We start from the raw sequence: 27,529 nt of genomic DNA on the forward strand, positions 1-27,529 counted from the left end.
AGACCTTGTCTAACCCCTAAATGAAAATGTAACTCAGGATCAGGCATTCTGCACTGGGATTTAAAGCATGTAATGTACTCAGCATTCACAGAATGGTCTGGGTTGGAAAGGACCTYARAGCTCATCTTGTTCCATCCCCTGCCACTAGACCAGGCTGCTCCAAGCCCTGTCCAAAYTGGCCTTGGACGSTTCCAGGGATGGGGCAGCCAAAGCTTCCCTGCTGCATTATTGCAGCATCTTCAGGCCCCCTCTTCAGGAGGACAGKGAAAGGAAGCACATTCTTCATCTAGGAAAGACAAGCGGGGATTTATTTGGTTTCTGTGTAAGAATGACACAGTTGCTCCCAGAGATGTGATTGCACAATTACTCAGCACAACAGAAAGTCACTAGAAAGATAACAGGGCCACACAAGAGAGGCTGCAGGTAGGTGAAGCAATGTGATCATTCCAGCTGAGGTGTTGTGCCATCTGGGAATCTCGAGGAGGACAAGTAGCAGTGCAGAAATCCTGCACATGGGGTGATGAAGGTAACTGCAGCACACACAGACAGGCTCAGGACTCCAGYGTGCCTCCCTGCTGCAGGAAATCCTTTCTTCTCAGCCTGCCACACTGAGTGCTGGTGCTCATCAAGGGCACTTCTGTGACTGGAARGCTTGCACAGAAGGAGCCAATAAATGCTTTTAATTATCTGAGAGTGCTCAGTCAGCCAGTTGGCTGCAGAGATGTGAAGCTGCTTAAGCAAAAGCCTTYCCCAGAACCAGTGTGATCAAGTGGAACTGCAGCACGGTCAGGCTGCTCTCTCCACAGACTGGAACGACTGTGGCCCCTGTCCTGCTGCTCACAGACATGGGGTGTGTGAAGAAAGAACCCACCCACGCCTGCTTTGTCAGGTGTAGCCCCTATGGAACAGACTGACCTGCCACACAGCCTCCTGGACCAACACTGCTTTCAGCACCACCACCCAACCAAGCCACAGAGATGAGAGTCCAAACATTCTTTCCTTCCTCTCCCTTCCCTCTCCCTATTCATCAGTGTGGCTCTGCAGCTCCMCAACAGCCACCCCACCCCTTCCCAGCCCTTTCATTTGCCCCACAGACCGTCTCTCAGCTGACCTCACAGTCCAGAGGCTCTTCCCCAGCCCCACACACACACCATAGCCATCCTCTCCTCAGAGGTTCATGGGGACTCCCCATGCTGGTCTCATCTCCCTCCTGGCCATGCTGGTCTCTACCACCAAGTGCCAGCCCCCTGAATAGCCCCTTGTCATGCTGCCTAAAACCACTGCAGCTGTGCTGGGACTTASAGCCCTTTGGCTCCCCTCAAGCCCCAGGCCCTAGATAATGTCCCAAAAGGGCAGAAGTATGGTGGAGCTTAGTGTGCACCCCTAGGACAGCCAGCAAAACTTTTTTTAGAGAAGAGATATTCAACAGAGCATTGAATTGAGAGGAAATCTCTAATGCCAGACTGCCCAGTATTTCCTGAGTACCACAGTGATACCATCTGATCCTGCACCATGATCTTGCAAAGAGGCTCTGCTACTGACAGTGCAGCTGCTGCCTTCAGCAGCTGAGCCATGCAGACAGCAAACCTAGCCTCAAACATGGAGCTCCAGGGGCACCAGGATGGATGCAGTCATGGGATGTCATATCTCAGAACCGTTTACAGAATCACAGACCTGTTCTAGGCAGCAAARGGGAAAATTCCTCTCAGGATACATAATTTTTTTGTAAGGCAAGGTATTGAGATGTGAGCAATGAAACAAAGGGAAAAAGAAAGCATCAGTAACTGGCACAGCTTATTTTCCTTACCAAGGCATGTCTGTCCATCAGGTCCCAGTGTTGTCCCTGGGGAACAGGTGCAGTCRCTGGTGTCCAGGCAGGAGCCCTGGCAATCCACCACATCACAGATGTCATAAAAATCTAGGRCATGACAAGAGCAGTGTCAGCACAAAGCATTGAGCATGAAACAAAAATACAGTATTTGTCCCATCAGCTTCACACCCTGTGTGCAATCCATCAGTTACAGACCTGGCCCACGGTGGGAAAGCTGAATTGCTGAAGCTGCTGGGAAACAATCTAGTTTAATTACTGCCAGTCAGAGATGCAAATTTTGACTTTGGTAACATGCCAAGACAAACCACAGGGCCCACAGGGAGCATTAAATCACTGCGGCCAGGTCAGCTGTGGAAAAACSCTGCTAGCAGAACAAAATGGGTGAAACTGCCTCACTGATCCTACATGGACAGGCCAGCACCTGGAGAAGCCAGCAGCCAGGCACTGCCTCTCCTACCTCCCTGGGATGAATCACAGAACCACAGAATCACCAGGGTTGGAAGGGACCTTCAAGATTTCCGAGTGGAACACGTGCCCTGACACTTCAACTAAACCACGGCACCAAGTGCCACATCCAATCTTTTTTTAAACACATCCAGGGACGGTGACTCCACCACCTCCCCGGGCAGATCATTCCAGCGCTTTATCACTCTTTCTGTAAAAAACTTTTTCCTAATATCTAACCTATATATATCCATTGGTGCAGCTTAAGGCTGTGTCCTCTCATTCTGCCAGTTGCTGCCTGGAAAAAGAGACCAACCCCACCTGACCACAACTACTTTTCAGGAAGTTGTAGAGAGCAAYAAGGTCACCTCTGAGTCTCCTTTTCTCCATGCTAAACAACCCCAGCTCCCTCAGTCATTCCTTACAGGGCTTGTTCTCCAAGCCCTTCACCAGCTTTGTTACCCTCAAGGGTCAGCAAAGCAAAGGAGCAGTGACTCACGGCCGCAGTAGGCGTGGAAGCAGACGCTGGGCTTGGTGAGGTGGTACACATAGTACCCCCCCGGGCAGGCCTTGACCTCGATGGTGGTGTTCCAGAGGCAGCAGTTGCCGCTGAAGCTGGCGCAGGCCTGGCGCCGCACGATGCCGTCGGTGTGGCGCGGGTGGCTGCCGTTCATCCAGATGGGAGCGTGGGTGCCGCAGTGGTTCTCGGGGATGCAGAAGGTGGGCATGGCATCGCCGGCCATGCCCGTGAAGCGGTACCACTCGCCGTCGATGCCGCTGTCGCACGTGGGCTGCCCGTGAGAGCCGTTGATCTGGTGCTCTGTGTTCCGCCAGGGCTCGTTCAGGCTGACGTAGGCAGAGCAGGGGTCCAGGGCTGGGACACAAAGAGAGAGAGCATCTGGTACATACCAAACCAAGCTGTTGACTGATAATTGCAAAAGCATTTTTYTTCTCCATTCCCTGACCTGACAGAACCATCGTGATAGAGATCCCTGGGGAGAAAAGGTGATACCAGCAAACTCATTGCCTTGTGGAAAATTCTGACAGCTCATCTTAAAGGTCTCGGAGGAACAAGTAAATTAACAGAGCTCTTACAACATTATGCAACAGTCTGACTTGCTGTTTAGACAGGGGGAAAAAAACAAGATACAAGCAAATCTGAGGTCCAGGTAGTGATTCTGCCATAGGAAACACACCCTGGGAATACCAGATCTAGGACAATAACTCTTTCAAGTTCTAGTTCAAGTACTAACTGAGCATCTGTGAGCTCCTCCTGAAGTCACTGGTAACTCTGCCAATTGCCTTGGAACAAAGGACCATATATTAAGCAGGTTATGCAGCCTCTTTTAAAACCCATCCTCAGCCAGTGCAGCCCTCACAGCTGAGCTGCCAAACCTTTTWATTTATTATCTAAGAATCTAGAGGTCATGAAGGTCTGATTTGGGTCTGAATTTCCTCATTCTGGGGAGGAAAATATTCAACCCTCTACACAGCTGTGTTCCTTGCAAGCCCACAAACCTCATGTGCACAGAAGATAAGCTCTTTGTGAGTGAAGTGTTTGTCAGGGCAAGACACAAAACATGGACCTCCTGGCAAGTGCATGTCTGTTCATGCTGTGCTCAAGGAGTGTGTCCCTTTTCAGAGGCCTTTCTGAACCTACTGCAAATAATTAAAACATGAGAGTACCACAGGGAGAACATAAATGAAGAATTTAAGTGTTCATTAAATTTTCAGTCTTCTCCTAATTAACCCTGATTTGGCAGCTTCCTCACTGAAAGTCCAGAGGTTCCATTTTCCYTTACATTTAATACCTTATTAAGCATTACTTATCCATGACAAGCAATTCCCTATAAAGCAAAAGAAATGCTAATACTGCCCTGAGTAAGGAAAATTGATTACCATTTCCTAAAATTAGGCTYGTAAAACCAATCATTCTGATAAAATCCATCTTGGACTGGAACAGCCTCAACTTTCCATAGCACATTTCTTTTGAAGTCCTAAAGCTGTGCTGTTTTATTTTGACAATACAGTGGTGCAGGTTGGGTGAGGGAGAAGTATTATGCTCTTTCTRTTAGAAACACAAATGATCCTGGTTCATTATTTTGATTTGTTTCGCTGACTTTAAAGTGGGAACTATAAGTGCTTCAGAGAATGGATTTCAAGTCACTCTTATTTAGCTGTGTCCTCTGTAAAGATCTGTCCTACAGATGTGCTAGCTCGTAGAAGTATCTCACAAATATAACATCTCTTATGCCTTCCTCAGCCACAGACACATTTTGTTTGGTCTCAAATCCTGCAAAAAAAGGCAGGAGCAGCTGTCAGAGTCAGGAGTGCTGCAGGGCTGGCACAGGCAGTGTGGATCTGGGTTATGAAGGAATCTCTAGTGCCACWATTCAAAGATACACAGAGGAGCTGATTCACTGCCACCACAACCAGCCTAGTTCTGAGCAGCAGAGAGGGGAATGCAGCAGGGAATCKCTGATGGGATTCACCAGGCAATCCCTCAGGAGCTCTCCTTTTCACCTGCCTCAGCCTGCCTGCCCTTACCCACAGAGAGCAGCAGCGCTGTAAACCCCATCCTCCAACAGCTGGTTTGACTTGTCCCAAAAGGGAGGATAGGTCCAGAACAGAGCTTCCTCTGGGCTTCCCTCAGTCAAATTCCCTTGGTTTCCACCAAAGCATTTGGTGTGGCCTTAGGGTGAGTCACTGACTAAGATTAAAAGGTTTTCATGTTGTTAAAAGCCAAGCGAGGTGAAGCAGGAATGCCCTGTCAGCTTCCCAGCTGGGCAGCACTAAAAATACCAACAGTCTCATTAGCTTTCATGTAATTATGAAATATCCTTTGTAGACACACTCTGGGAACTCTCCTCTCGGGAGATTATGTTGTCTCCTAAACATCCAGAGATAATTTAAAGACAAAATTTACTGAGATGAACATGTAGCAGTTCAGAAGGAGCTGGAAGAAGGCACGTCAGGGGAATTGAGGTAGCATTCCCTCACATCTTTCATTCCCTGAGAGCTTCTGGCAGGACTGAGGGGGAGGCAAACAAGCAGAAAAAGCAGACAGTGCTTTTTGGAACACTGCAGATCCTCACAGCCACCTTTGGACTGCCAGCACTGCCCCACGCCAGCCTCCCTGCAGACACCAAGCAGTCTTTGGCAGCACAGTTTTTTTCATTTTAATTAATTAAATTAATATGAGCTTTTCAGAAAAAAAAAAAACACCAAAAAAAAAACAGTCCACAAAAACAGAGAAGCATTTGATCAGCCTCTCATCTCTGCTCCCTAAACAACAGGCTTGGGGGTTTGCACAAGATGAATAACTGTCTCCAGCTCCTTATCTTTTATTTTTCTTGGCTCAATTTTTTTTCCTCCCCAATGCTTCTTGCGTGGCCTGAGCAATTCAGCCTGACAAGCATTAGCTATGAAGCAAAGCTTTTCCATTTGTAATCTTGATGATATCATTAGTTCTCTGGCTGACACGGTAGCAGATACACCGGGTGACAAAGCAGGCTCCAGCAAGCACTGGTGAACCCCCCATTTTGCAGAGATTAATCCTGGGTGCACTGTGTAACCTGAGGTCTCTGCTGCAGCACAACTAARAAACAGAGTAAGCAGCACTGCATTATAACACTAAAATTAGTTCAGATTTGTCAAAGAAGCAAGCAAAAAGGAAGCATAATGTCTACTCATAGAGTCTGTCCTCCAAAGGCAGAGGAAAATCCCACAGTGCCTTGGTAATAGAGATTCTCCCAATAAAGGAGACTTCACACTCTATAAAAGAAGGATCTTTCCAACTGGAAAGAATTTCACATCACCTTYAAAGAGAAGGGATATTTCTCCCACCTTCCTTCCAGTCTTTCACCTAAGAATTCCAAGGCTCAGTGTGAACCTTGGAGCTTGCAAAGAGAAATAAGGTAATGCCTCTTTACTCACCCATCGAAGACACCGGCTGGAGCTGAATGACAAAGTAGATACAGAAAAACAAGTACTGAAACATCCCACTGAGCCGAGGAAGAGCCACCACTCAAGGGACAGAAACCTGAAAACCCTTATACAGGCTGTGGCTCTTGCAGCCTTCCTCTCAGTGGAGCTTCTGACTCCAGGCTTCCAGAGGAGCAAGTGAAGTGATTGCTCTCCTGGAAGTTTATCAGAGGAAGAAGCCAAAGGGATGTGGGGAACAGCTCCTGCCTTGACCTCCCCAGAGCAGCTCTGCCCCTCACTGACATGTACTTACTGATCCATCTTGTTTTCTGCACTTGACCTGCTATTGTTTTCTGCCCTGCATGGCCCACAGTGACACCTCCACTATCTTATCCAGAGAAGAATTCTAACTGGGGACACCCGGACATCCCAAAGCGATGGAAAAGAAGAACAGATGGGTGCTTGTTATCTCTGCTCTTTCCACAAGTCAAACTCCACAGCTCCCTCCAGGCACAAAACACGGGCTAAGGAGCCTTAACTGCAGGAAACTGTRGCCAAAGGAGCAGGACTGATCCTTCCGAGCAGCGATTGCAGAGGAGCGCTCGGAGTAGAGCTACAATGGACACATCAGTCAAACTGAAAGGCTGCTGTCCCACAGGGAAATCAGCTGTTCCTGGGCTTCACAACGGCCCTTTCCTCTCCTGCAGTGAGATTATCAAACAAGGCAAGCAAAGACAGTTTTCTGTAACAGTCTTACAATCTCTTGTCTTTAAAAAACAAACCAAACTCAGCGCTTATGGAGTTAATTTTGATGTAAAACCAATTAATTGAGAACCTCTCCTGAGCAGTTCAAACTGAAGTGGGTTGATGTGCAGGTGACAACCACAAGCTCTAGATGCAGCACCTGGAATCTCTTCTCTGCTACAGCAAACCCAGAAAGGGTTCTTCCCTCTCACCCCACCAACTCTTATTGTAAGAGCTCTTTATCAGCAATGAGTGCAGCTAAACCTACAGTTCCCAAAAATCAGGGCATTTCCCCATTCTTTTTGCATCMTGCATTTCTGCAGCAGGCTGGCCTAAGAAATGACATCAAGATTCAAATTCCAGCAGGAAAAGAGTGCCTCATTATYTCCATGTTGAGTTTGCACAAGATAAGGAGCTGGGTGCTTGTCTGTCTTGTAGGGACTGTGCATTACAGAAAATTCTCAATGGCCTCTCTGTGTCTGGGTGTGTCCCCGGCAGTGAAGTGCAATATTCTGCTCTGCTCCACCCCAGCACAGAAGTCTTTTTTCAGTGGTGAATGACTACAGGGAACAACAAAAAATCCCAAAATAAATTATTGTTATTGCTCCCACAAGAAAAAAATAAAACTCTTGTGGCTCCATTGTGCTGACAGCTGTGCAGTACCAGAAAAGTTTTTCCAACAACAGGAAAGGARAAGAGATTCACTACACAAAGCTATCAAGGCAGATAACCCTCAAGAGGCGATTATGTGAATTCCCAGAASAGAAACTAAAATTGAACAGACAATAATCCAACAAGCCACTGGAATTTCTATTTTGCCATTTTCATTGAGAGGTTGATYCATATTTGTGATCCCAGATAAATAAAACGGACAAGCGTGAATGGAATGCTCTGTTTGTGTCCCAGGTGTGTACAGCTCTCTGAACCATCTCATCCCCAGCTGCTTCTGTTTTGTAGCTGCTACACGAGCCTGTTACAACAATGTTTTGACAGGTACATGTGAGTGACTGACAGCTGACAATTCACAGAGAAATGAACTGCAGCATCTCAAACTGGAGYCTCAAAGGTGTCACCTACAGGCCCTATCAAGTTCCCCAAAATGGATTAAAGCAGGAGCTGCCYCAGCATTCCCAGAGACGACACTATCCCAAATCACCATAACATTTAGTTGAAGGAAGTGGCCTCGAGCTGGAGAAGACTGTGTCCTGTCTCTAAATATTTTTGGGAAGAAGCACCAGAGGCAACTCTTCTATCAGCACTTTTGCTTTGCAAGTTAATTTCGGTGATATTCATGCCTCCAATTCCCCCACAAACAAAATSAAGGAACTGTAACAGTTAATCTTGAGAGGAGAAAGAGGGGGAAAAAAACCCAAAGAAACAACCTGCCTGTACAGAGATGCTTTGGGAGAAACACTATTCAAACAGGTCATTTTACATTCCGTAGGGTCTGCACGCTCCAGGCAAACCTGCTGTTCCTGACCTCCACATCTGCATCCCAAAGATTAATGAGCCCAAAACCCCAAAAATAATCAGGCTCAAGTTTGTACTTCTAAAAAGAAGTCACCAGTACTGTTTAAAAGATATTAAGAGAAAAGGAAATATTAAAATAGAGGGCAGAGATTTTGTTTTGGTATCCAAAAGGGATTTTCTAAACCTACTACAAAGCCTACGTATGTATGTTCTTACCACAAGAARGAATGTTCATTTTGCAGGTGGCAACCACACTTCTTGCCCCTCCCAGACATCTCTGGAGAGTTTTACCAATCCTACATAAGGAACTCAAATTCTTCAAAGCATTGGCTGGGCTGGAAAACCTCGTACAGTTTGTAACTGACTGATGAATAAAAATGCTTTGGCGTTTGAGATGACCTTGGCTTTGTCAGAGCCACCTCTCAGGACACATCARTGCCTGGGAGGTGTGTGAAGCAGAGCTCTGGCTGCAGGAACCTGCAGCCTGTTTAGAAGGAGAAGGAGGAAGAGCTAATCAGCACTTCCTGGTGCAGAGAGAGAAGAGAACCCGGCACAAGGGACAGGATCCCTGTCTGGGATTGAGTGGAGGATGTAGGTTCACAATAAGCCATGACAGGCAGCTGAGATGGATTGCACTAGAGTCAAGGACTYTGAGATAGGCCTTGCTGCTGTAAACAACTTGTTCCAGGACTCAGTGCCAGTGGGAAGGGCTGTGGAGATCAGGGAGGGAACACAAACTGAGTGAAGTGTGAGGCAAACTCAACACAAGCAAAACCTCACAAATCCATTAGAGTGGATTCTAATGTACCTCAAGTACCTCACTCTTAGTTAAAAGGACCAGTTATTTCCTTTCCCTTAGTGGAGCACTGTGATGCAGAACTTGTTTYGTTTTTCCACAGGTTCTACAGAACCCAATGTATTTTCCACACTCCTCCGTTTTCAGATGGAGCAAATAGGGCATAGATAGCACACCAACAACTGCAAAACCAGAGGCAGAAAGAGGAATAGGACTCCTCTTTTAAAAGTCCTCAGAGCCACAGCAGCACAACCTAACAGCAGCTTCTCCCCTACTTCAGGACTTAAGTACACTGCAAATCTAACTTTCATTACTGTATTTTATTTTTCACCCCTTTTCTGTCAGTAAAGAAATAAGCCTGATGGGTTCTTTAAAAGGGAATAATTAGAGTCTCTTGGGATAGGTCAAAGAATACTTAAGATATTAAGATCTTCTTCTGTGAAAATGAAGCCATACTATGGGGCACARAGGAAAGAAGCTTGCATTTATAACTCCACACACAAAAAAAAAAAACCCCAAGGGATATCAAAGAAATTGGTCCACTGGCTCAAAGACAGGGCAACTTGGCCAGCTTCACTTGGCTGGCTCAGTGCCATGGTCTGACAGCCAGCAGCAGCATCATGCAAACCCTCTTGGAACCAATATGGAAGCACAAGAACTTGCAGCCAGGGGTGTCATCACTGCTGACTGCCAGGCAGGAAGTGTTACAGGAGGAAAGAAAGAGGGTTTCTTTGCTCTTCAGGAAAAAGGAGCCAAGAACACCTTCCCTAGAGGAGCCTGCAAGGAAGAGCCTCACAGGTGTGGCAAAGGGATCTTCATGCAGTTCTCCAGAAAACTTAGAACTGATCACGTATTTATCTGAAAGACCCCTCAAAGGAGAGGTTAATCAAATGATTAACAAAATTGGTAGAAAAAGCAGCACCTGAGCACTGCAATGCACCCTGCTGCTTATTCCTCAGCAGGGCTGAGGATTGAAGTGGTACATTAAGATTCAGGCAGCACTGCCTGCTCTTCAAGAGCTGCCAGGGGAACAGGACCCTATTACCTGCCTGGCTCCCAAACGGGAAATAGTYGCTGCAAGAGTGTGTTGATGTTGAGATACAGCAGTGTGGATCAGGAGAACAAACAAACCCCACCTTTCTCTTCAGTGTTAGCATTCCAAGGCACTGACATTGCAGGGGGAGGCTTGTGGATTTTAGGCACAAGTGCAGACACTTTTCTTACTTCTTTTACCCACATCTTCTCTAGAACAACATTAAAGCATGTGCAGAAACAGTTTTGTAACAGCATCTTGTTGCTTTCAAAAGAGATTGTGGTGCTGTGATGTCATGAAGCCTCCTGTTCTCCTGGATGCCAAAATGGATGAATTCTTATGCAACTGAGCCAAATAATTGACCTAATGGGTGGCAGCAGCTCGGCTGGGGACAGCAGCAGRCCAAGGGCTGCTTGTCAGCAGTGATTAAAGGCAGGTGACAACAGCTTCCAGCTCTTGCCCTCCAGCTTTGAAAAACACAAGTTAGCTGTTTCAAAAATGACCTAATCACAGATGCTAGTTTTTTTTAAGCAGTCCATGGGTATGAGAGAAACCCTTACCAAATGTCTCATTCTAATAACCCATCAAGTTAGGACAAAGCACACTGTGCTGATTCCCAAAGTTAATAAACAAATCATGTATGCCACCATGACAAATCAAACCATTCAAGGGCCCAGAAAGAAAAGAACTGAAGCCTAAAACTTCAGTTTTCCTCCAAAAGGGCACTTGAATGTAATACAGAAATACACTGACAYCACAGGTATCTCTTTTAGGTTGCTGGGCATTACCTGCCCATACATATTTTTATCCTGTTACTATGCTGGCCTTACAAAGGCAGATCTTTGCTACACCAARTATCTCTACCTCACCACCTGAACTGCTCCCGAGATCTCTGTGTTAAGGCAGCCAGATCTCCATCCAGGCTTCTTCAGGAAAGCTATTATCTGCATCACCACGGCCCCAGTGAGGTAAGGTCAGTCAAGAAGACACAACCTAAACAAAAAGAAATGGAGGAAAACTCAGGAGAGAGCCGCCACACAGCAAATATTCTCTTCTCAGCTGGGAAAAATAACATTATTCAAGAGCACTGATTCAAAAATTGAATAGCTATTTATTGTTCCAGAAGTACATTGCTCTTTTATACATATTTCATAAATGATACAGGATTTTACACATGTTCAGGTTTTTTTGTTCTTTTTTTTTTTTTTAAAGGACTTTTCTCCATGCTCCCTCCCTCATCCCAAACACACACCAAGGATTCAGCTACAGGATTGTGTTCAATTTTTTTCCCTTTAAAACTCATCACACAAACAGGATAAAACAGATAAAAAATAATCACACAATGTAATTAAATGGAAAGACAGAGGAAAAGGGGAAGGAAAAAAAAAACAACCCAAAACTAGAAACATGCACCCATTCGGTCCAACATGCCACTGAGTGAGAAGAGGCAGCAATCCCAGCTGTGTTTCCACATCTGCAAGGCACCTGGCGTCTAGTTAATACTGAATTATTTTCTTTCCTATCTTTTTAAAACATGGTTCTCCAAAAAAACAGAAGCCTCCTTCCATGACACAGTGAGTAGTAGTGAAACATCAAAAAAAAAAGCAGCCAACCTTTCTGTATATAAAGCTTAATGTCCTTCTCCCACCGTCATCCTGTCTCCACAGCATTTATCAGCAGGGTGCTACACCAGACTGACCTGCTTTGAGTGATTTTTTTATCTGCCTAGAAAGCAGCCAGCCTTGGCTACAAAAGGGGGTAATGGGTTGACCTTCCTTCCTTTATTTCTTTTTAGCTAAGAACAAGAGATGTCATTAGCCACTCCTAAGAAACTCTGACCTGTGGATACAAAGTTCACCTAAAGCTACTTCATCAGGGGTAAGTGCTACAGAACCAAAGCAGTTCTGAGTCTTGCACCGTAAGATCTCAAGGCTCTCAAAAAGCCTCTGGGCAAGGGAAATGCTTTTACAATATATGAAACCTTCTATGCCATTACAGAAGCAGGCAAATATCAAGTTTCATTATTTCATGTTCCAAAGCTGTTCATTTAAAAGCAGGAGCCATGATTCCASCAACAGTTTTGTAATCCTTTAAAGCCTTCATCATACCACACAGTCCAGGTGGCTATCAGATTTGGGGTAGGAAGAGGGGAACCTCCCTCCCTTTAGATTGAATATAAAAAACCTCTCATGCAATGCTGCCATAGATTTCTAGAAGGAGCTCAAGGGCATTGAGACGCAAAGTTTATATAGTTATTATAGAATAATTCAAAATATCAATTAACAAATGTCCAGAAGAAAACTCATTCCTTCTCTCACTTGGCTACAACCAATCTGTGCTACAAATAAGCAAAGGAGGAAGTCAGTGGAACACAGGGGTTGGGCTGGGAAGGGGAAGCTCACGGTTTTCCAGTAGAAAGCAGTCTTGTAGTAACTTTATAAAAGAGACCAGGTCTGACCAGAAGTGTGCGTGTTAATGGCGGTGGAGTGCAAGTTCTGATCACCAGCCAGAGCTCCAGGTGGCTTGGATTCTTTGTTCTTTTTTTTTTTTTTCCTCCTTTTTTTTTTTTTTTTTTTTTGTTTTTTTTGAGAGAGAAAGAGAGATTGGAATCAGGTAAAGGAAAATTTAAAAAGCTAAGCAGGCTGCTGGTGTCTTATCAAGAGGCAGACCCTGCAAAGCTGGAAGAAGACACCCCTATACCCCAGCATTACATTCTTCTCATGAACCCCCCCCCCAATCCTGTATTTGTACACAATCACCATTCAGACAGTCTTTAAAATGTGATTATTTGCCAAGCCCTTTTCAGAACTAACATTCCACAATGTCCCATCTTCAGATTTAGGAGATTTTTCCCCTTTACAGTCCTTTGTCTTGATTAAAGGTAAAAACCCTCCACCCCCCACACCACATCCCAGCTTCCACCTGCAATGCTTTAATTAAAAAAGGCAAGAGCTATGAACAGGTTTTTTGCCGGGGTTCAGAGCTTCTCTGCTGATCAGTCCTTTTCAGAAATTTGCTGGATGGGCAGATGAACTTGCAGTGGGTCTCGAAGCCTCTTAAGGTCCAATTCTGCCTAAAAGTAAAAGATACATTATAAAGCACAAGTTCCCAAAACAACTTCCCCCAACAAATTTCCCTTTAGWGAAGGGAAAGCTTTTCCATGTTTCCTTGTTTTTCCCTGTGCAGCAGGAAACTATTCAGAGTAAAACAAAATCCAGGATCATATTTGGGAAAACCATTCACAGCTGTATTTCTCTGAACTTGTCTGCCTGCAGCCACTTAAAGGAATATGGTAGGGAAGATCTGGATTCCCATAAACTCACTGGAATATTTAAAAAAAAAAAAAACAACAAAAACCAACAAAACCTCAACAAACCAACATCCCAACTAGATTAAGAGGATGGTTGATTCTAGAAAAAAAAGCTCCAGGAAAATATAGCCATCCAGTAGTACTTGTATTCAACATGGCATGAGAAACCTCAGAAAGACCTGTGGGTCCTTCCTTAYGCAGTTCCTTCTCCAAGGCAGGGATAGAACTCATCTTGCCCTGGATAYCTTACACAGTCATTTCCCAAGCCTGGATATAGAGGATGATACAAGAGCAGTGAAAAATAACGTGGTAACTCTGCTTTGTCTGCTCACACAATCCTTCTGCAGTAAGGCTCTGAGAAACACAAGGAAATATCTCTAAGTCCTTTACTGAACAGATCCCACAGTGTGGGCAATCTGTCAAGAGTGTCTGTCTCCACAGTCTTGAGAAATCTACCCCCACTGACTGGAACAATGCAGATACATTTTCYGAACATTATTTTCCAGGACTGCACTGAAGTGTTATGTCAGAAAGACCTGAACTGAATGGATGCAAGTCTTCCTTCCTCACTAAATCCATCTGGTGTGTAGGAGCTGAGAAGAAAAGAAATCTTGAATTAGGCTCCTCTGAGGCATGAAGTGTCTGAAGCAACTCAAGATTTGCCAGCAGTTTCTGAAAGACCCTTAAAGATTGATATAGGTTTCACATTGATTTACACATCCAGCAGTTCTATTCTGGAGAATATYAAAGCCAATTCAGTGACTGCACTGGGGCTTTGACAAGAAAATGGGCTGAAAACTTAAAATACATTCATTCTTGCTTGAAGTGTGTCTATTAATAGTAATGAAGAACTAGCAAGCAGTAATTTCTTTATTTTGTTTCTGGAAATATTTTTGTTACCTGAGCAATTGCATCCTTGAGTTGATTGTATTTCTCTAGATCAAATCGTGTCTTTTTGGCTCCTTTATGGAAAAATAGTAAGTACTGTCTGTCTCTGGCATCTGGATAAACATATTCCTAAAGAGAAAAAAAGGAGAGAAGACAGAATAAAGCTACACCAGGGAGGCAACACAGGATGCCATAGCACAGTAYGTCTCAGCTGTGTTTTGGGAGGATGACCAGTTTCTGACAGATGGCACAAGCCTGGGCCAAGCTCACACTGTGTGGTGGGTGACCCCTGCCAGCAGCTAAACCCCCACCCAGTCACTCACTCACTGCCCCACAGCTGGATGGGAGAGAGAAGAGAATCCAAAGGGAGGAAAAAAAACAAGAAAAACGCAAGTGTAAAGTTAAAGACAGTTTAATAACCAAGGGGAAAAAAAAAAAACCTCAATAACCTAAGGGTGATGCAAAAGCARTCACTCATCACCTCCTGCCAGCAGACCAATGCCCAACCAGACTCAGAGCAACAGCTGCTTTGGAAAAATTCCCTCCCAATCTATACAAACCAGGACATTATATGGTATGGAATATCAGTTTGGTCATTCAGGGCAGCTGTCTCAGATGTGCTCCCWCACACCACCTCACCCACCCCCATCCTATTGCCAGGGGTGGGAAGTGGGGGCCTGGGAGGGGCACAGCAGGGAGGATCAGGCAGCCTTGGTGCTGTACCAGCACTGCTCAGCAGCAGCAAAGRCACTGRTGTGTTATCAWGGCTGTCTTGGTCACAATTGCCAAACACTGCACCACACCAGCTGCTCTGAGGAACGTTAGCTCCATCCCAGACAGACCCAGCAAAGTCACATATTTGCTTCTCTACTCATACGTTTCACTCCAGCAGTGAGTTAYTATCACCTTCCTTCTGTCCCCAATGTGTGAAAATTTCCATGCAGTGAGAACAAGAACTAACGTATTTTGTACTGACAAGTTTGTGGGGAGAAAAAGAGGGAAAAAAGTTATAAATACTGGCCCTGAAATGATGCAGCTGACAGACCCCTGGAACACCATGCTGGAACACCTGAATGATCTGTTCTGATGGCCTTGAGACGGCAGAGACACTTTGAGCCCTTCCTTCCTCATTATTTAGGTGGGATTAGGAAGTGATGAGACAAACCRTGTACTAGAAAATCCACAGAGAATCTGTCACAATTACAAAAGTCCAGAGAGGAATTGTTCATCTGGATGGGAAGCCAGACCTGTGAAAAGCCTAAACAAAAGCATTTCCAACAAGATGCCTGATCCTGGGTCTCTTTAAAAAAGGCCAACACGGCATGTGAGAGGGGTGCGCTTCCTTGAAGCTCAGAAGGTACTTCCATAGCTCTCTGTACTGACCATCCCTGCCAGCAGGTGAACCTGTATAGCTGCAGCAGTCAGTCATTTAACATATAAAAGCATTTCTGATAAGAAAACCAGCCAGGACCACCAGCAGAACACCCCACAGCCACACACCTCCTCCCTGGGCAGCACAAATTAAACAAGTGGCATCTGGCTTCTGACAGGATAAGGAAGGGGCAAAGCAGCTTCTAACAGGCACAACTTGGYTATTTTTCTAGGGAGTAGAGCCCAAAGAAAGTCTTCTACTGAAGTCAGTACAACAAGTCCTACCTGGCGGGTCATTACGAAATAAGCATACATTGCCATGGCACTACCATAGGTGATGAAATAGGTGACTGGTTCCATAATGTCCCAAGAATATTCCCACCAGGTGAGGCGGGCCAGAATCCCAAACTGAGTGGCCATGTAGGCCAGGCCTCCCCACAACACCAAGGTTGTCCTCTTCTCYGCTTTCCTGCTGAGCTCCATCCTTACCTACAGAACACAGAAACACACACCTTGCAGTCTCAGAAGTAATTATRTTGATATTGTTAAGCAATAATAATAACAACGTAAAAATAGTATCTTATATTAATAGTAACATTAAGTGGTTTGAAACATGATTTGATTACGCATGATGATTATACAAACAAAGCTAAACTTCTTTTCCATCAGTATCTTGCTGTCACCTATATGTACTCTGAGCATGCTCTTAATGCCTCAGGAAAGTATTTATTTCTCTATGTTCAGAGAAGTTCTGGTGCATTAGACCCAGCCTTTATTTATGAACAAGCTAATTTCCAATTAAAGCAAGGAAACAAAATATTTCCACAGAAACCAGAAGCAGACAGTTTAGTAAACACTTGGTTCAGTGATCTTAAAACTATTTGAAGCATGCCAGGGACCCAATTAAAACCTGGAAATACATTCAGGCTGCATTTGGAGGATAAATAAAACACACTGAGAAACTTCTTACTTTTTCTAGCGGTGCTAGTTGCTCCTTCAGTTGCTCTAGTCTCCCTATCAGCTCCTTCTCCTTGTTCAGCTGGTGCTCCTCGATGCTCAAGGCTGTGTACAACTGCTGAACCAATGTCTTCACATCATTCAGCGTCGTGGCATTTTCATGGCTTAAGAGCTCTAGGAAAAACCAGAGGCTGCTTTATACAGTGGTACCCACAGGGCTTCTCACATGCCCTTGGAAAACCACTGTTAGTGTGCACCGGAAACGAACAAGACTATCTGTTCAAAAAAGTCTTTGGAAGAGCTCCAGCACTCCCAGACAATGAGATACCCTTGAAAGAAAACCAKGTTTTATTACTGGATATTCCTAAAATTTGATAAGGACAAGGAAAAGAGAGACATCCTATAAAGCTGGCAAGATGTCAACAGCTGCTTCTGATCTATATTTACACASAGAACAAATGAACRAAACTAGTTATGATCCATCAGGCCAGCTGTCAGGACAGACAGAATTCAGACTGCAGACCACCAGCAACCAGAGTTATTGATRGTGGCASCTGAACACCATTAGGAACCCACAGSACAGTCTCATYATCAGTATTTCGAGTGCCAGTGCCAAGAATTGTTCCCCAATACTCTGTGGGTAACACCCCTTGCTGTGCTGCCTACAAAGCAGTGAAGTTCTCCCTCGTGGGATTTAGAAACAATTAACAGGGCCACGAATACAAAAACTCCTTTATCCTTGCATTTCAACRCAAAGAAGATTCCTAAAGGATATCAGATTGTACGGAAATTGTGACCACTTGTGTTGTTACACACTCCACATGGAAAAAAACAAGTTTGAAATTAAAGCAAATGATTTTGACATTAACCAAATTTTTAAAAAATAATTTTTGTAGCATCCCTGGGCTTGTACCTAAGGTTATCAAAATTACCAACTCAAAAATCTATGGACAGCTTAAATTTTAACACCAGCAGCTCAAGGGAAAGAAGTGACTCAGTTGTTTGTGCCGAGACACACAAAGTACATCGATATCCTTCTCCCAGTCAAAAGGCTCCTGTTTCCCCTACGAAGAAAAATCTATCTGTGCCTACTGAGGTCACCACCAAGAAGTACTTAATATTTWAAATTACCATATTCTGGCATTTCCATTTTCAAATGCACAATGTGATCTTGTAAAATGAAAAAACAATAGCTGAAAAGTTTGACAGAACTGATCCCAGCACCTATTTGCAGGCACATTCATTTTAGTACAAACTAACTATAGAAATCTTCTATTCAAATAGGCAAATGAATCCTAGGAGACAATTTCCTGTAACCTTGGTAATCCCAGAGCTCACCTATGAGCACACAATGGATGACAGAGAAAAGTGACTTCTTTGTGTGTGTGATATCCAGTGGTTTCGACACTCAGTAATGGAGAGTTTTCTGTTAAGGTGCTTTTAATGAGCTGGGAAAAAAATMATCTCTAGTAGAGGTCAGTCTACCCATAATTTAAGGGAGAAAGAGCATCTTGCCCAGTACTGCACTCCCAATTCCAGAATAACAGAACAATAAAGCAAACAAAAATCCCCCACATCTGTGAGCCAAGAGACAAGCAGAACAGCATTTCCCAAGCTGAACCTTGTGTTTAAATCTTCAGAAGTTACTACAGGCATGGAAGAACCTCGTGTTTTATGCAGGCTTCAAAGCTGCACAGAAGGAGGAGCAGAGGGTAGATAAAAACACCAAGTTCCTGCCTCCACCAATAACACTGAAGAGTCTCAAAAGCATCCTGCAAGTTTCTACATCTTGAAAAATACCCACTTCCAAAGAATATTATTGAAATGGATTTTCTTATTGACTCAAAAATAGGTTGGTTTCCCTTCCTAGCTGTTTCTTCATAACACAACCTTCTAAGTGCACAGTCTCCTTTAATTCACTGTTTGGTAGCTAATAAGGTTTTGAGATTTATCTGCAATATTCAAAGTACCACACTCAAAAGGAAATAATATTARCTGTCAGGGGACGCAACAATTTATTCTTCCAAACCAGACAATCTAAACTTCAATCTAATTCTCGTATTGTATTCCTTCAGAAYGAGTTACATTAAATTACTTCTCAATAATTAAAAAAAATAACCCTTGGAAAACTTAAAAATTAAAGTAATTACATTCCTTTGTTTATTTCTCTTGGGGGGTTCGGGGCACTAGCTTTGAACAGAATGAAATATCTCCTTTTCATTAATGATTATTCTGAATACTTGGATATCTCTAAATTGGGCTCCAAGGGCACGATKAGAAACCACAAGGTTTCCCTTTGGAAACAATGCTTCGTGCTCCTGAACAAGTTAATAAAACATGTTGCAATTAAGCAGAGAACTAAATATTGAAATGTATTCCCAATGTTGACCAGAAGCTGGCTGGTTTACCTCTCTTTGGTGGTCTGACATGGTATGTGACATCATTAATGATCAGTTTGAAGTCRTCCAGCAGAAGCAGGTCTATGCCTGTGGAGGAGGCCACACGTGTGCCATCTGTAAGGAAAACACAGATGGTGCATTAAAGCAGGAGGAACAAAGGACTTAAACATGCAGTGTTTAATAAGGGTTTGTAACGCCATTCCAAATCCAGCTGAGGGACTTTTATTCTTTTTTCCTACAGAAAATACTATTTGTTAAGGATGAAAGGTGAAACATGGCTGAAGTTACTTTGCTACAACAGGATACAGCAAGATGTTTCCTTTGTAGCACCTTCTACACCCAATTCCTTACAAATCCTCTACCTAGGTTGCATAGCATGAGTCTCCCCTACTAAATAGTAGGGRACTCACCAGAAAACACCTTCATTAGGACTGATTTCCTTGGCAGCCCTGATTACACAATATTCTTACTCCAGAAATGGCATTTCTACCTTCTACTTTTTCAGGAAAGTCAAGGAACTCACACCACAGCAAACTTTGACTTCAAAAGCAAAAGGCTGGATGAAAACAGGTGGCAAGCAAATAAATCAATTAGTTTGTAAACAAGAGTACCTGCTGAGTAGATTGCAACCCGATCAATTCCTCTGTCCTCTGCTTGCAGCTGTTGCAAGAACACCCCCACAGAGTCTGAGATGGGTTTCAGGGTGAACTGGCAGCGCTCGCGTCGCGATGGAAGACTCACAGAAATCACAGGTAACCCGTTTTGGTAAACCACTGTCACTTCTACAGAGACAACAAAAATACCAAGTTATCATTAAATAAAATAACAGATCCTCTCTATTTGTCCCACACAGAAAGAGGCAAATATGATTACATAAGCTAAATATAAAACAGACTAAACTTTTGATTTTATCAAGAGATGGGGCCAAAGAAAAACAGAGGTATGTCCAAGATGCTCACTGCAGTAACTTGACAGTAGTTTTCTGTGCTTCATAAGAGATACTTTAAACACAGTCACTATTATTCTAAAGGCAACATGATATCTAAAAGCCACAACACGGCAGCACAGTATGTTCTGGTTAGGTTTTGAGAACAAAAGCGTTTTGGTCTATGGAAGACAAAACACTGCTGTTTATCAGGATTTATAGCTCAGGAGGCAAAGGCAGACTGTGTATATTAGGAACATCAAGGAAGAACCAACTTCAAATGTTTTTGTTATTGTTTAGTCCTGGTTTCCTCCTTGTCCTGAGGCAAGACATTTAAGAAAACTGCCAGAAGCACAAGGCTGTAGGAAAGCAGCACTCCGAGTTTAGGCTTTAAGGTAATTTCATCTAAAATTCATGGAATCAATATGCTTTGTACTTCTCCAGACAGGCATTACTACTTAGGTGTAGATAAAACAAGATTTTCCATTTYTTTGTTGCTGCCAGAAGTTTTTCTGAGATCATTCTCAAGGATTCAACGTCCTTTCTAAAATCCATGGTAGTGACCTGTATGAACTGTAAGCTGGTTATTATTTTACTGCCAAAAAGACAACCTGCTTCGTGATATCCATACAGAGACCTTCAAAATTCATACTCCCTAAGCCCTTTACTGAATCACAGTCATAACTGTCCTCAAGTGAGTAGTTCTGAGATATAACACACCTAAAAATKATTTGCTTTTATAGGTATTTTTCTTAGATAAAAACATATGGGGTTTTTATTGCTCAGAGCATTTGCCATCTCAAGGATGGTGCAGTCACACCCACCCACAACTCATCTGCCTCAGTATCCCCACCTGTTGTAGCTTTGGTCAGCTCCTGTTCTCCTTAAACCCACTGAACTCATGGATTGACATGCTAAGTCATTTTAAGCAGCCAACATCAAAACTAGTCAGTCAAAAAGTCAACACAAGTAGAAATAATGACAAATAATGTTGTTTTAAATACCAAAGGGAAGTATGAGGACAAGTCTTGAGGCAACACACCTTTCCAAAAAAGGGGGCTTATGGATGTTGAGAAAAAATGCCCCAGGTACACTTGTACAAAGCCAGAAGAATTCTCATTCTTTACTATCACACACCTCCATGAACTGAATTGAGCATAAAAAGGCTTTTTCCCTCTTGCAATGGATTTCTGCCTTCACGTCCTTAAATACTGGATGGAAGCAACTGAGTATGGACACCTAACACAACTAAAGCATCCTAAGAGGTCCCAGTATTTGAAAACCTATCARTGCCTATTCTCAAGACTCAGACATYTGACACAGTTTTAGTGGCTTTASWGTTTTGAAGCACAGAATTCAGAGACAACAATCAGAGAGTTACTGGGAAGAAATAAGGTAAAGTGCTAATTTTATTGGACAGTATGGACAGAATTTAGAGCTCCTTAGCAGCAGCTGTTTTGACACCAGGTATCAGGTTTTTGTTTTGTTTTTTTTTTATTTTATTTTATTTAAAACACTACCTGGATCATGCAGGCTGTGCTCACTGCAGTGACCAGTTTTCTGCAGTTTTCTGCAGAATATAAGAGAATGTTTGCATTGACACTTTTTCCATGTATCCCTATTGGGACCACATCCCAATCASAGCTCCAGGACTGCCAGCTCTGAAGGAAGTGCCTACCACGAACAGCCCTGCTGCATTTCAGGAGCCATCAGCATTAGGAGCACAAGCAAAGCCTTTCACTAGGATTTCCAGTTTAGGTGAAGTATTAAAGACCCAATTATTTCCTTTCAAAAGACAAGGTCAATAGGTCTGGAAATACAGGTACTTTATGTTTTCTTTGAAAAAAACCTTGTAAAAGTAATTTCCTAGCTTAATTCATTGGTGGGGAAAGTCCATAATTCCAGGTTGATCCGCTCATCACCTCCCACGCAAGTAACGCTGGTCAGATTTTTACTGCCTTGGAGAGGGAAGAGCTCAGAGACAAATAAAAGAAAGAAATCTGAAGGACACAATAACACCGAGCAGACAGCAGMAGACAGCTCCAGTAAAAGTTATTAACAAACCCCTATGATATGGCTGCCTCACTCTACTCCTCTGCCACAGGCCTGTCTTCCACATCTACTTCACAGGTTACTAAGTGGACAAAGCATTTGGCACCTCACTAATTACAGAGCTAAGGTTTCAGCTAATCTTCTGGGGTTACATTTTAAGCCAAGATTTAAATGCATGGAACAAGGAAAAGAAAGTAATTTTATACAAGTGTGCTTCACTTGCATTTAYAGACACCTACATCCAGCCAGGAATGCTGCTAAATAAGACCATGGAGAATTTAAAATGTTTTACATGCTATATTAAGTGTGAGGTTGCTTTGAGGTATGAGTTCCATCCAAGCAGCACAAAGTTCTGACTCAATCATATGAGCACTAGCAACAGGTCATGGGTGTTTTGTTTTTTTTTTTTTTAAGATTTGCCTAAGATCAATTTAAGCAACACGTGAGGTCAAAATGAAGTACAGTAAAAGAAAAAAAGGGTGGCCAAAGAAGTCAATGTTGAACATTGGCTACTGGTAAAGGTGAAGTTATTGGAAGAAACAATGAGACAAATATTCAAGCACAACATCAGGAGAGGTAAAAATCAAATCAGGCACGCACAGACATTAATCTCTCAACCTTACAACATCCTCTACACTCMCACTTGTTTAAGYCCTCAGGTTTTTATGTAAGCTCTCYAGAACAGACAAGTTCTCTTTGTCTTTGCACACTTTCATTATCCTGTTAGGAAAGCCAGAACCCCACATTTATTAACTTTCAGACCWTATTAACAAGCCTTAACAGGGACAGGATACACTCGCTGCTCATGTCTGTGAGGGCAAGTGCTCCACTCCTTGTGCATAGCTTGCACATGTCAAGCAGGCAGCAAGCTGAAAGCTGCTCCTTTCCTCTTTACATTCTCGCACACTGAGATTTTTAAAGTTCCACCAGTGCATCCTTTTGCTTTATGCTCTGGCAACCTTATCAAGAAAGCTTAGAGTTTGAGCTGTCCCAGAATTTTAATAAAGGAATAAACATTGCCTTGGCTTCCCAACTTATTCACTGCAGCAAATGATGCTTTTGAGCATTTTGGTAGGTAGCTGGTATGAACTGCACTTTTGTTACATAAATKAAGTTTTGGGGGCAGGCAGAGTCACAGGAACACAGACTGGGTCAGGCTGAAGGGACCACAGCAGGTCTTCTGGTGCCACCTCCCTGCTCAAGCAGRGACATCCCAGAGCACAGGGCACAGGATTGTGTCCAGAKGGTKCTGGAATATCCCCAGTGARRAGACTCCACACCCTCTCTGGGCCACCTGTTCCAGTGCACAGGAGAAAAAAGATCTTCCTGTTCAGGTAGMATKTCCTCTGCATCAGTTTCTGCCCTTTGCCTCGTGTACTAGTGGTTGGCCCCACTGAACAGAGCCTGGCTCCAGCCCCTGGCACCTCCCTTCAGGAAGGACAGTACCCTGAAGGAAAGGGACCATACAGACCTCACAGCTACATCAGGAAGAAGTCTGGCAAAAAGATTCGGACATTTGCACGCAACTCCATCTTTCTTTACAAAGCCTGTCCAGTTTTGTAAAGACAGTTCATAGAAAAGTTACCCATTGCCTTAATTCTTCTTGACATTGTTCTCTCTGTTGCTTCCTTAGCTCCAAACTGGATTGGTGCCCAGCCAAAAAATCCTCAAGCAGAAAAGGGGGCAGGGAATGAGATGCGAGCTGGGGAAGYCCAGGCGAGGCAGGAGTTCCTCACGTGTGTACTCACCATCAGAGGGCACTACGGTACTGCAATACACCACTCTCACGCTCTGCCAGGGAGACAGCCGCTGATGCACCTGGAAAACAGGCACAGCAAAAAGCACAAATGTTCAGAGTCTGGCAGGATCGCACCCCAGCGCCACCTCCCGCGCCCCCACCTCCCGCCGGCCCCTTCCCCAGTCCCTGCGCCAGGCACTTGGTCCCAGCCACCGCAGGGACAGCCACAAACCAGGAGCACCTGTCAGGAACAGCCTCTTCCCTTTCCATCTGTCACCACACAGGGTTCCCCCCCTCAGCCAAGTTTACCTCCACACACCTCACTCTCCACACATGTAGTCGAGAGTCTATAACAGAACAGCTGTGATTTGCTTTCTTCACCTAACATGTATTTTTAAAGCCACATGATCAACCTGTTTCAAGACATCAATTTAGCTTACTACCCAGGCACAGAGTAGAAATCATATCAAAGCACGAGTCTKTAAAGGTTAAAAAGAGAGATTTTTGCATAACCAAGAGGAATGTTTACAGAGTTGTGGATTAACAGGTTCATTCTCTTTGGTTGTTTTCCATGCCAGCATTGCTTTTTTGTGCCCTTACAGAGGGAAGCTAAACTCTGAGACACAACTAGTAAACATGCCCATTCATAGAAGAACAAATTGTTCCAACATTTAAAGTAGTAATTGTAATACTGAGCTATAAAAATAAAGAACAACACCCCGGTAAGAAGAAAGCACGCAAATGGCTTGTATGTTCTGCAGACTCAGCAAGGGCCATTTTTTTGCCCATGAAAATCTAGAATCAGGCTGATTTGAAGTCTATCTTTTAGATTATATTATACTGGTCATATATACTAATCCTCCCCCACAGTGAAATAACAGCTCTGGCACAAAACAGCCCAACTGCAAAACAGAGTAAAACATAACASCAGCTCTCACCTGTCTCTGGTGGTTTATGTTTCAATGGCTAGCCTCAGATTTTTAAACAGCTGTGGTCAAATTTGGGCATTCCTATAGTCTGGGATACTTTTCCTTTGCTGATTGCTAAAACACAGCTGCCAAACATACATTTCTATAAAGGTATCTCACAAGGAGGGCTTGTTTAAGTAAATCTCTAATGAAGTTTGCAAACAAAACCCAGATTGTTGATTATTCCTCGGCCAAATTGTCCAGACCTCTGTGTTTTATAAGGTTGCCTTTGATAATCTACTTAAGWTGGCTTTAATTGCAACTTCATTTGTTCTCTGAAGCCTGACAGCCAAACCAAGGACAGTTTCCACTAATCTTTCTTGAAAGCAGGACCTTTTGCCCTGATGGTCACTGCATTGACAGCTCTAGAAATKCACTGTGATATCTACTGTATTTACCCTTCATTTCTGTCAGTTTTGACAATGAAAATCAGTCATTTTCAATTTGCCTCCTCTCAACTGCATCTTCAGTTTCYCAGGGCCAGGTCAAACAGGCAGCTCACAGGAAAAGAGAAGCCGGCACTCAAGAGCTGTAACTAAAGTAGGAAGTTGTATGTTTCAGTAAAAGTAATGTAAAACATGCCTGTGGGGAACCAAGGAGCAAATTTGCCTTTTTYCATTTGAAATAACCAAGTCTTCTGGACTGACACCATGTGCTACGGTTGAGCAAACAGGACCACCCCTCCACCTGAAGAAAAACAGGTTTTAAACTGCAAAACTATCAGAGAAGAACACAGCTACAGCCCCACATCCTGTACAAATCCAGCTCTGTTGCCTTGGCATCAATATTATATTATTAACAAAATCAGAAGCTTCAAGGATCAGAAGTAGCACCACATGCAAATTGGTTTTCAGAACTAATTTTTACCTAAAGAGGGGAATTTTAATCCTTCTAAAAATAGTATCAGATACAATAACAAGTGGGCAGAATTCACAGTGAGACACAAACCCTCCTCAGTCAGAGAGAACTACCCCAAAGACTTTTTACAGACCTGTTTTACCTGATCCCATRGCACAGCTAGCACTGATACGAGGTTTGCACTGCTTCACTCTCCCTCTTTACACAACATTAATCATCCATTTTTCAAACAYTTGCACAGCAGGACTCAGCCTTTCTACCAGATGTGAACAGCAGCCCAAAACCATGGTTCTCAGAAAATCCAAAACCCCGCTAAACCCAGCGTTATCCCATTACAAAACAACCATGTAACTGGAAGATGGTATCAGGTAGCATATGCGAAGACTTTACCTTAAGGCCATGAGTATCTGATACATACAAGCTCTGCCCAGAAGCCTCCTGCCCTCACACAACACAGGCAGGAACAGGGAAAAGGCAAAACAGGTTGAAAAAACAGGGCATGTTAGGTGACTCATCAACAAGCTGAAGTGTCCCCGGATTTAACCTCTTGCACAATTCTTGCATCCCAGCATGGGCTGAACCCCTCTGTTTCATTAACACCCCCTCCCCAGCAGCTATGTAAAATCTCATTTTACACGAGATGCTGTTAAAACACACCTGTCACTCCTGCAGCTCTGAACTGCACCATGCAATATGTGCTGCTGGTACAGTTCCTAATCTACAGAAACAATCTCTACTGGGTAGGAAAAGGAAAAAAAAACCAAAACAAATGAACTCAGAACTCAGCAGAGACCAAAATGTCATGATACGTTATCCAAGGTTAGCAAGAGCTTAAGGAGTCATCTATCATTTTTATTCCTGAAGGGAGACCGTTGTTTTAAAATTGAGATGGAGAGAAATGTCTGAATCCTTTATTCAATGTCTGCAGCTCAAYAGCTTCACACAGAAAGGTGTCAGAAGGCTGACGCTGGGGATGGGAGCAGTGCAGGGCAGAGAGAGGAACTCGTTTCAAGCTTTACTGGCCAGATCTGCCCCTCAGGCAAACAGCCACCGGCTTACCCCTCCTTCAGCACTGAAGTGTGGAATAACCATATCTAGATTTTACTTGAGACAGAGACTTGTCCCTCTSTCCCAAAATACACAATTCTTGGAGTGTGAAAAGCACCAAAGCCAAACTACTGAAGTGACAAGCTTTGAGCACCAGAATAATTTTTTGGGCTCTCACAAGAGCACACACAGGAATTCACTTTGCACATCCATCAGATCCTTAGTTTCCTGCCTTATCTGCAGTAAGATATCTGCAGTAAGCATGTTAAGAGGCTCAGGGTTATGCAGCAGCTGCACTCCCAGAATAATTAAGTGAGCAATAGGAAGAAAGTCCCACTTCTCTGTCTAAAACTAATGCTTCCTCCAGTCTTGTCCAGGTCTATATTAAAAAACCCAAAGGCAGAAATAACAGCATCTCCATAGATCGTAACGTAGCTTTCTCAATACTACATGGGTGACAAAATGAATCAAAGCCTTGGTAGGAAAATTGGCCTTTTAGCTATCATTGAGTGCTCTCTGATGGGAAAAGAGGGAGCAGCTCCTGTTCTCCAGGTACATAATTATCAATGATGGAATGCTAACAACTTTAGGAGATTGAGTCTCCAAAACTTAATTAAAATCAGAAAAGAGGTTGTCTAGAAAAAACCCACATCCCAAGCATGAAAAAAGGTGAGTATCTTACTCTAGAACCCAAGTAAAACATGCTGCTAACTCATTACCTGGAGAACCAGTGCAGCAAGAACTGCAGAGCTTTTGTGAAAAACAGAGCATTCT

The 27,529-nt window shown here is 43.6% G+C and overlaps 2 protein-coding genes across 2 annotated transcripts in view; both read right to left on the reverse strand.

Annotated features, from left to right (window-relative positions):
* The window catches only part of OIT3 (oncoprotein induced transcript 3), a 22,675-nt gene extending 16,202 nt beyond the window's left edge, over positions 1-6,473 (reverse strand). The window contains exons 1-3 of the mRNA XM_057381093.1: positions 6,212-6,473; positions 2,775-3,149; positions 1,808-1,918 (exon numbers count right to left, since the gene is read on the reverse strand). Of these exons, the coding sequence (XP_057237076.1) occupies positions 1,808-1,918; positions 2,775-3,149; positions 6,212-6,275 (550 nt within the window). The 5' untranslated portion in view covers positions 6,276-6,473. The remainder of the gene's footprint in view (positions 1-1,807; positions 1,919-2,774; positions 3,150-6,211) is intronic.
* MCU (mitochondrial calcium uniporter) lies at positions 3,089-26,800 on the reverse strand. Its single transcript, XM_057381086.1, has 9 exons — positions 26,768-26,800; positions 23,893-23,962; positions 19,779-19,949; positions 19,177-19,281; positions 16,782-16,942; positions 16,097-16,300; positions 14,453-14,569; positions 11,107-13,315; positions 3,089-3,149 (listed from the first exon to the last, which is right to left on the reverse strand). Exons 1-8 carry the CDS (start codon positions 26,798-26,800, stop codon positions 13,238-13,240), a joined length of 939 nt encoding a protein of 312 aa, XP_057237069.1. The 3' UTR covers positions 3,089-3,149; positions 11,107-13,237.
* Positions 26,801-27,529: the final 729 nt, after the last annotated feature.

This window comes from Malurus melanocephalus, unplaced genomic scaffold (assembly GCF_030028575.1).
Source record: "Malurus melanocephalus ecotype Western Australia unplaced genomic scaffold, MMel_1.1 scaffold_491, whole genome shotgun sequence".
Lineage (NCBI taxonomy): Eukaryota > Metazoa > Chordata > Aves > Passeriformes > Maluridae > Malurus > Malurus melanocephalus.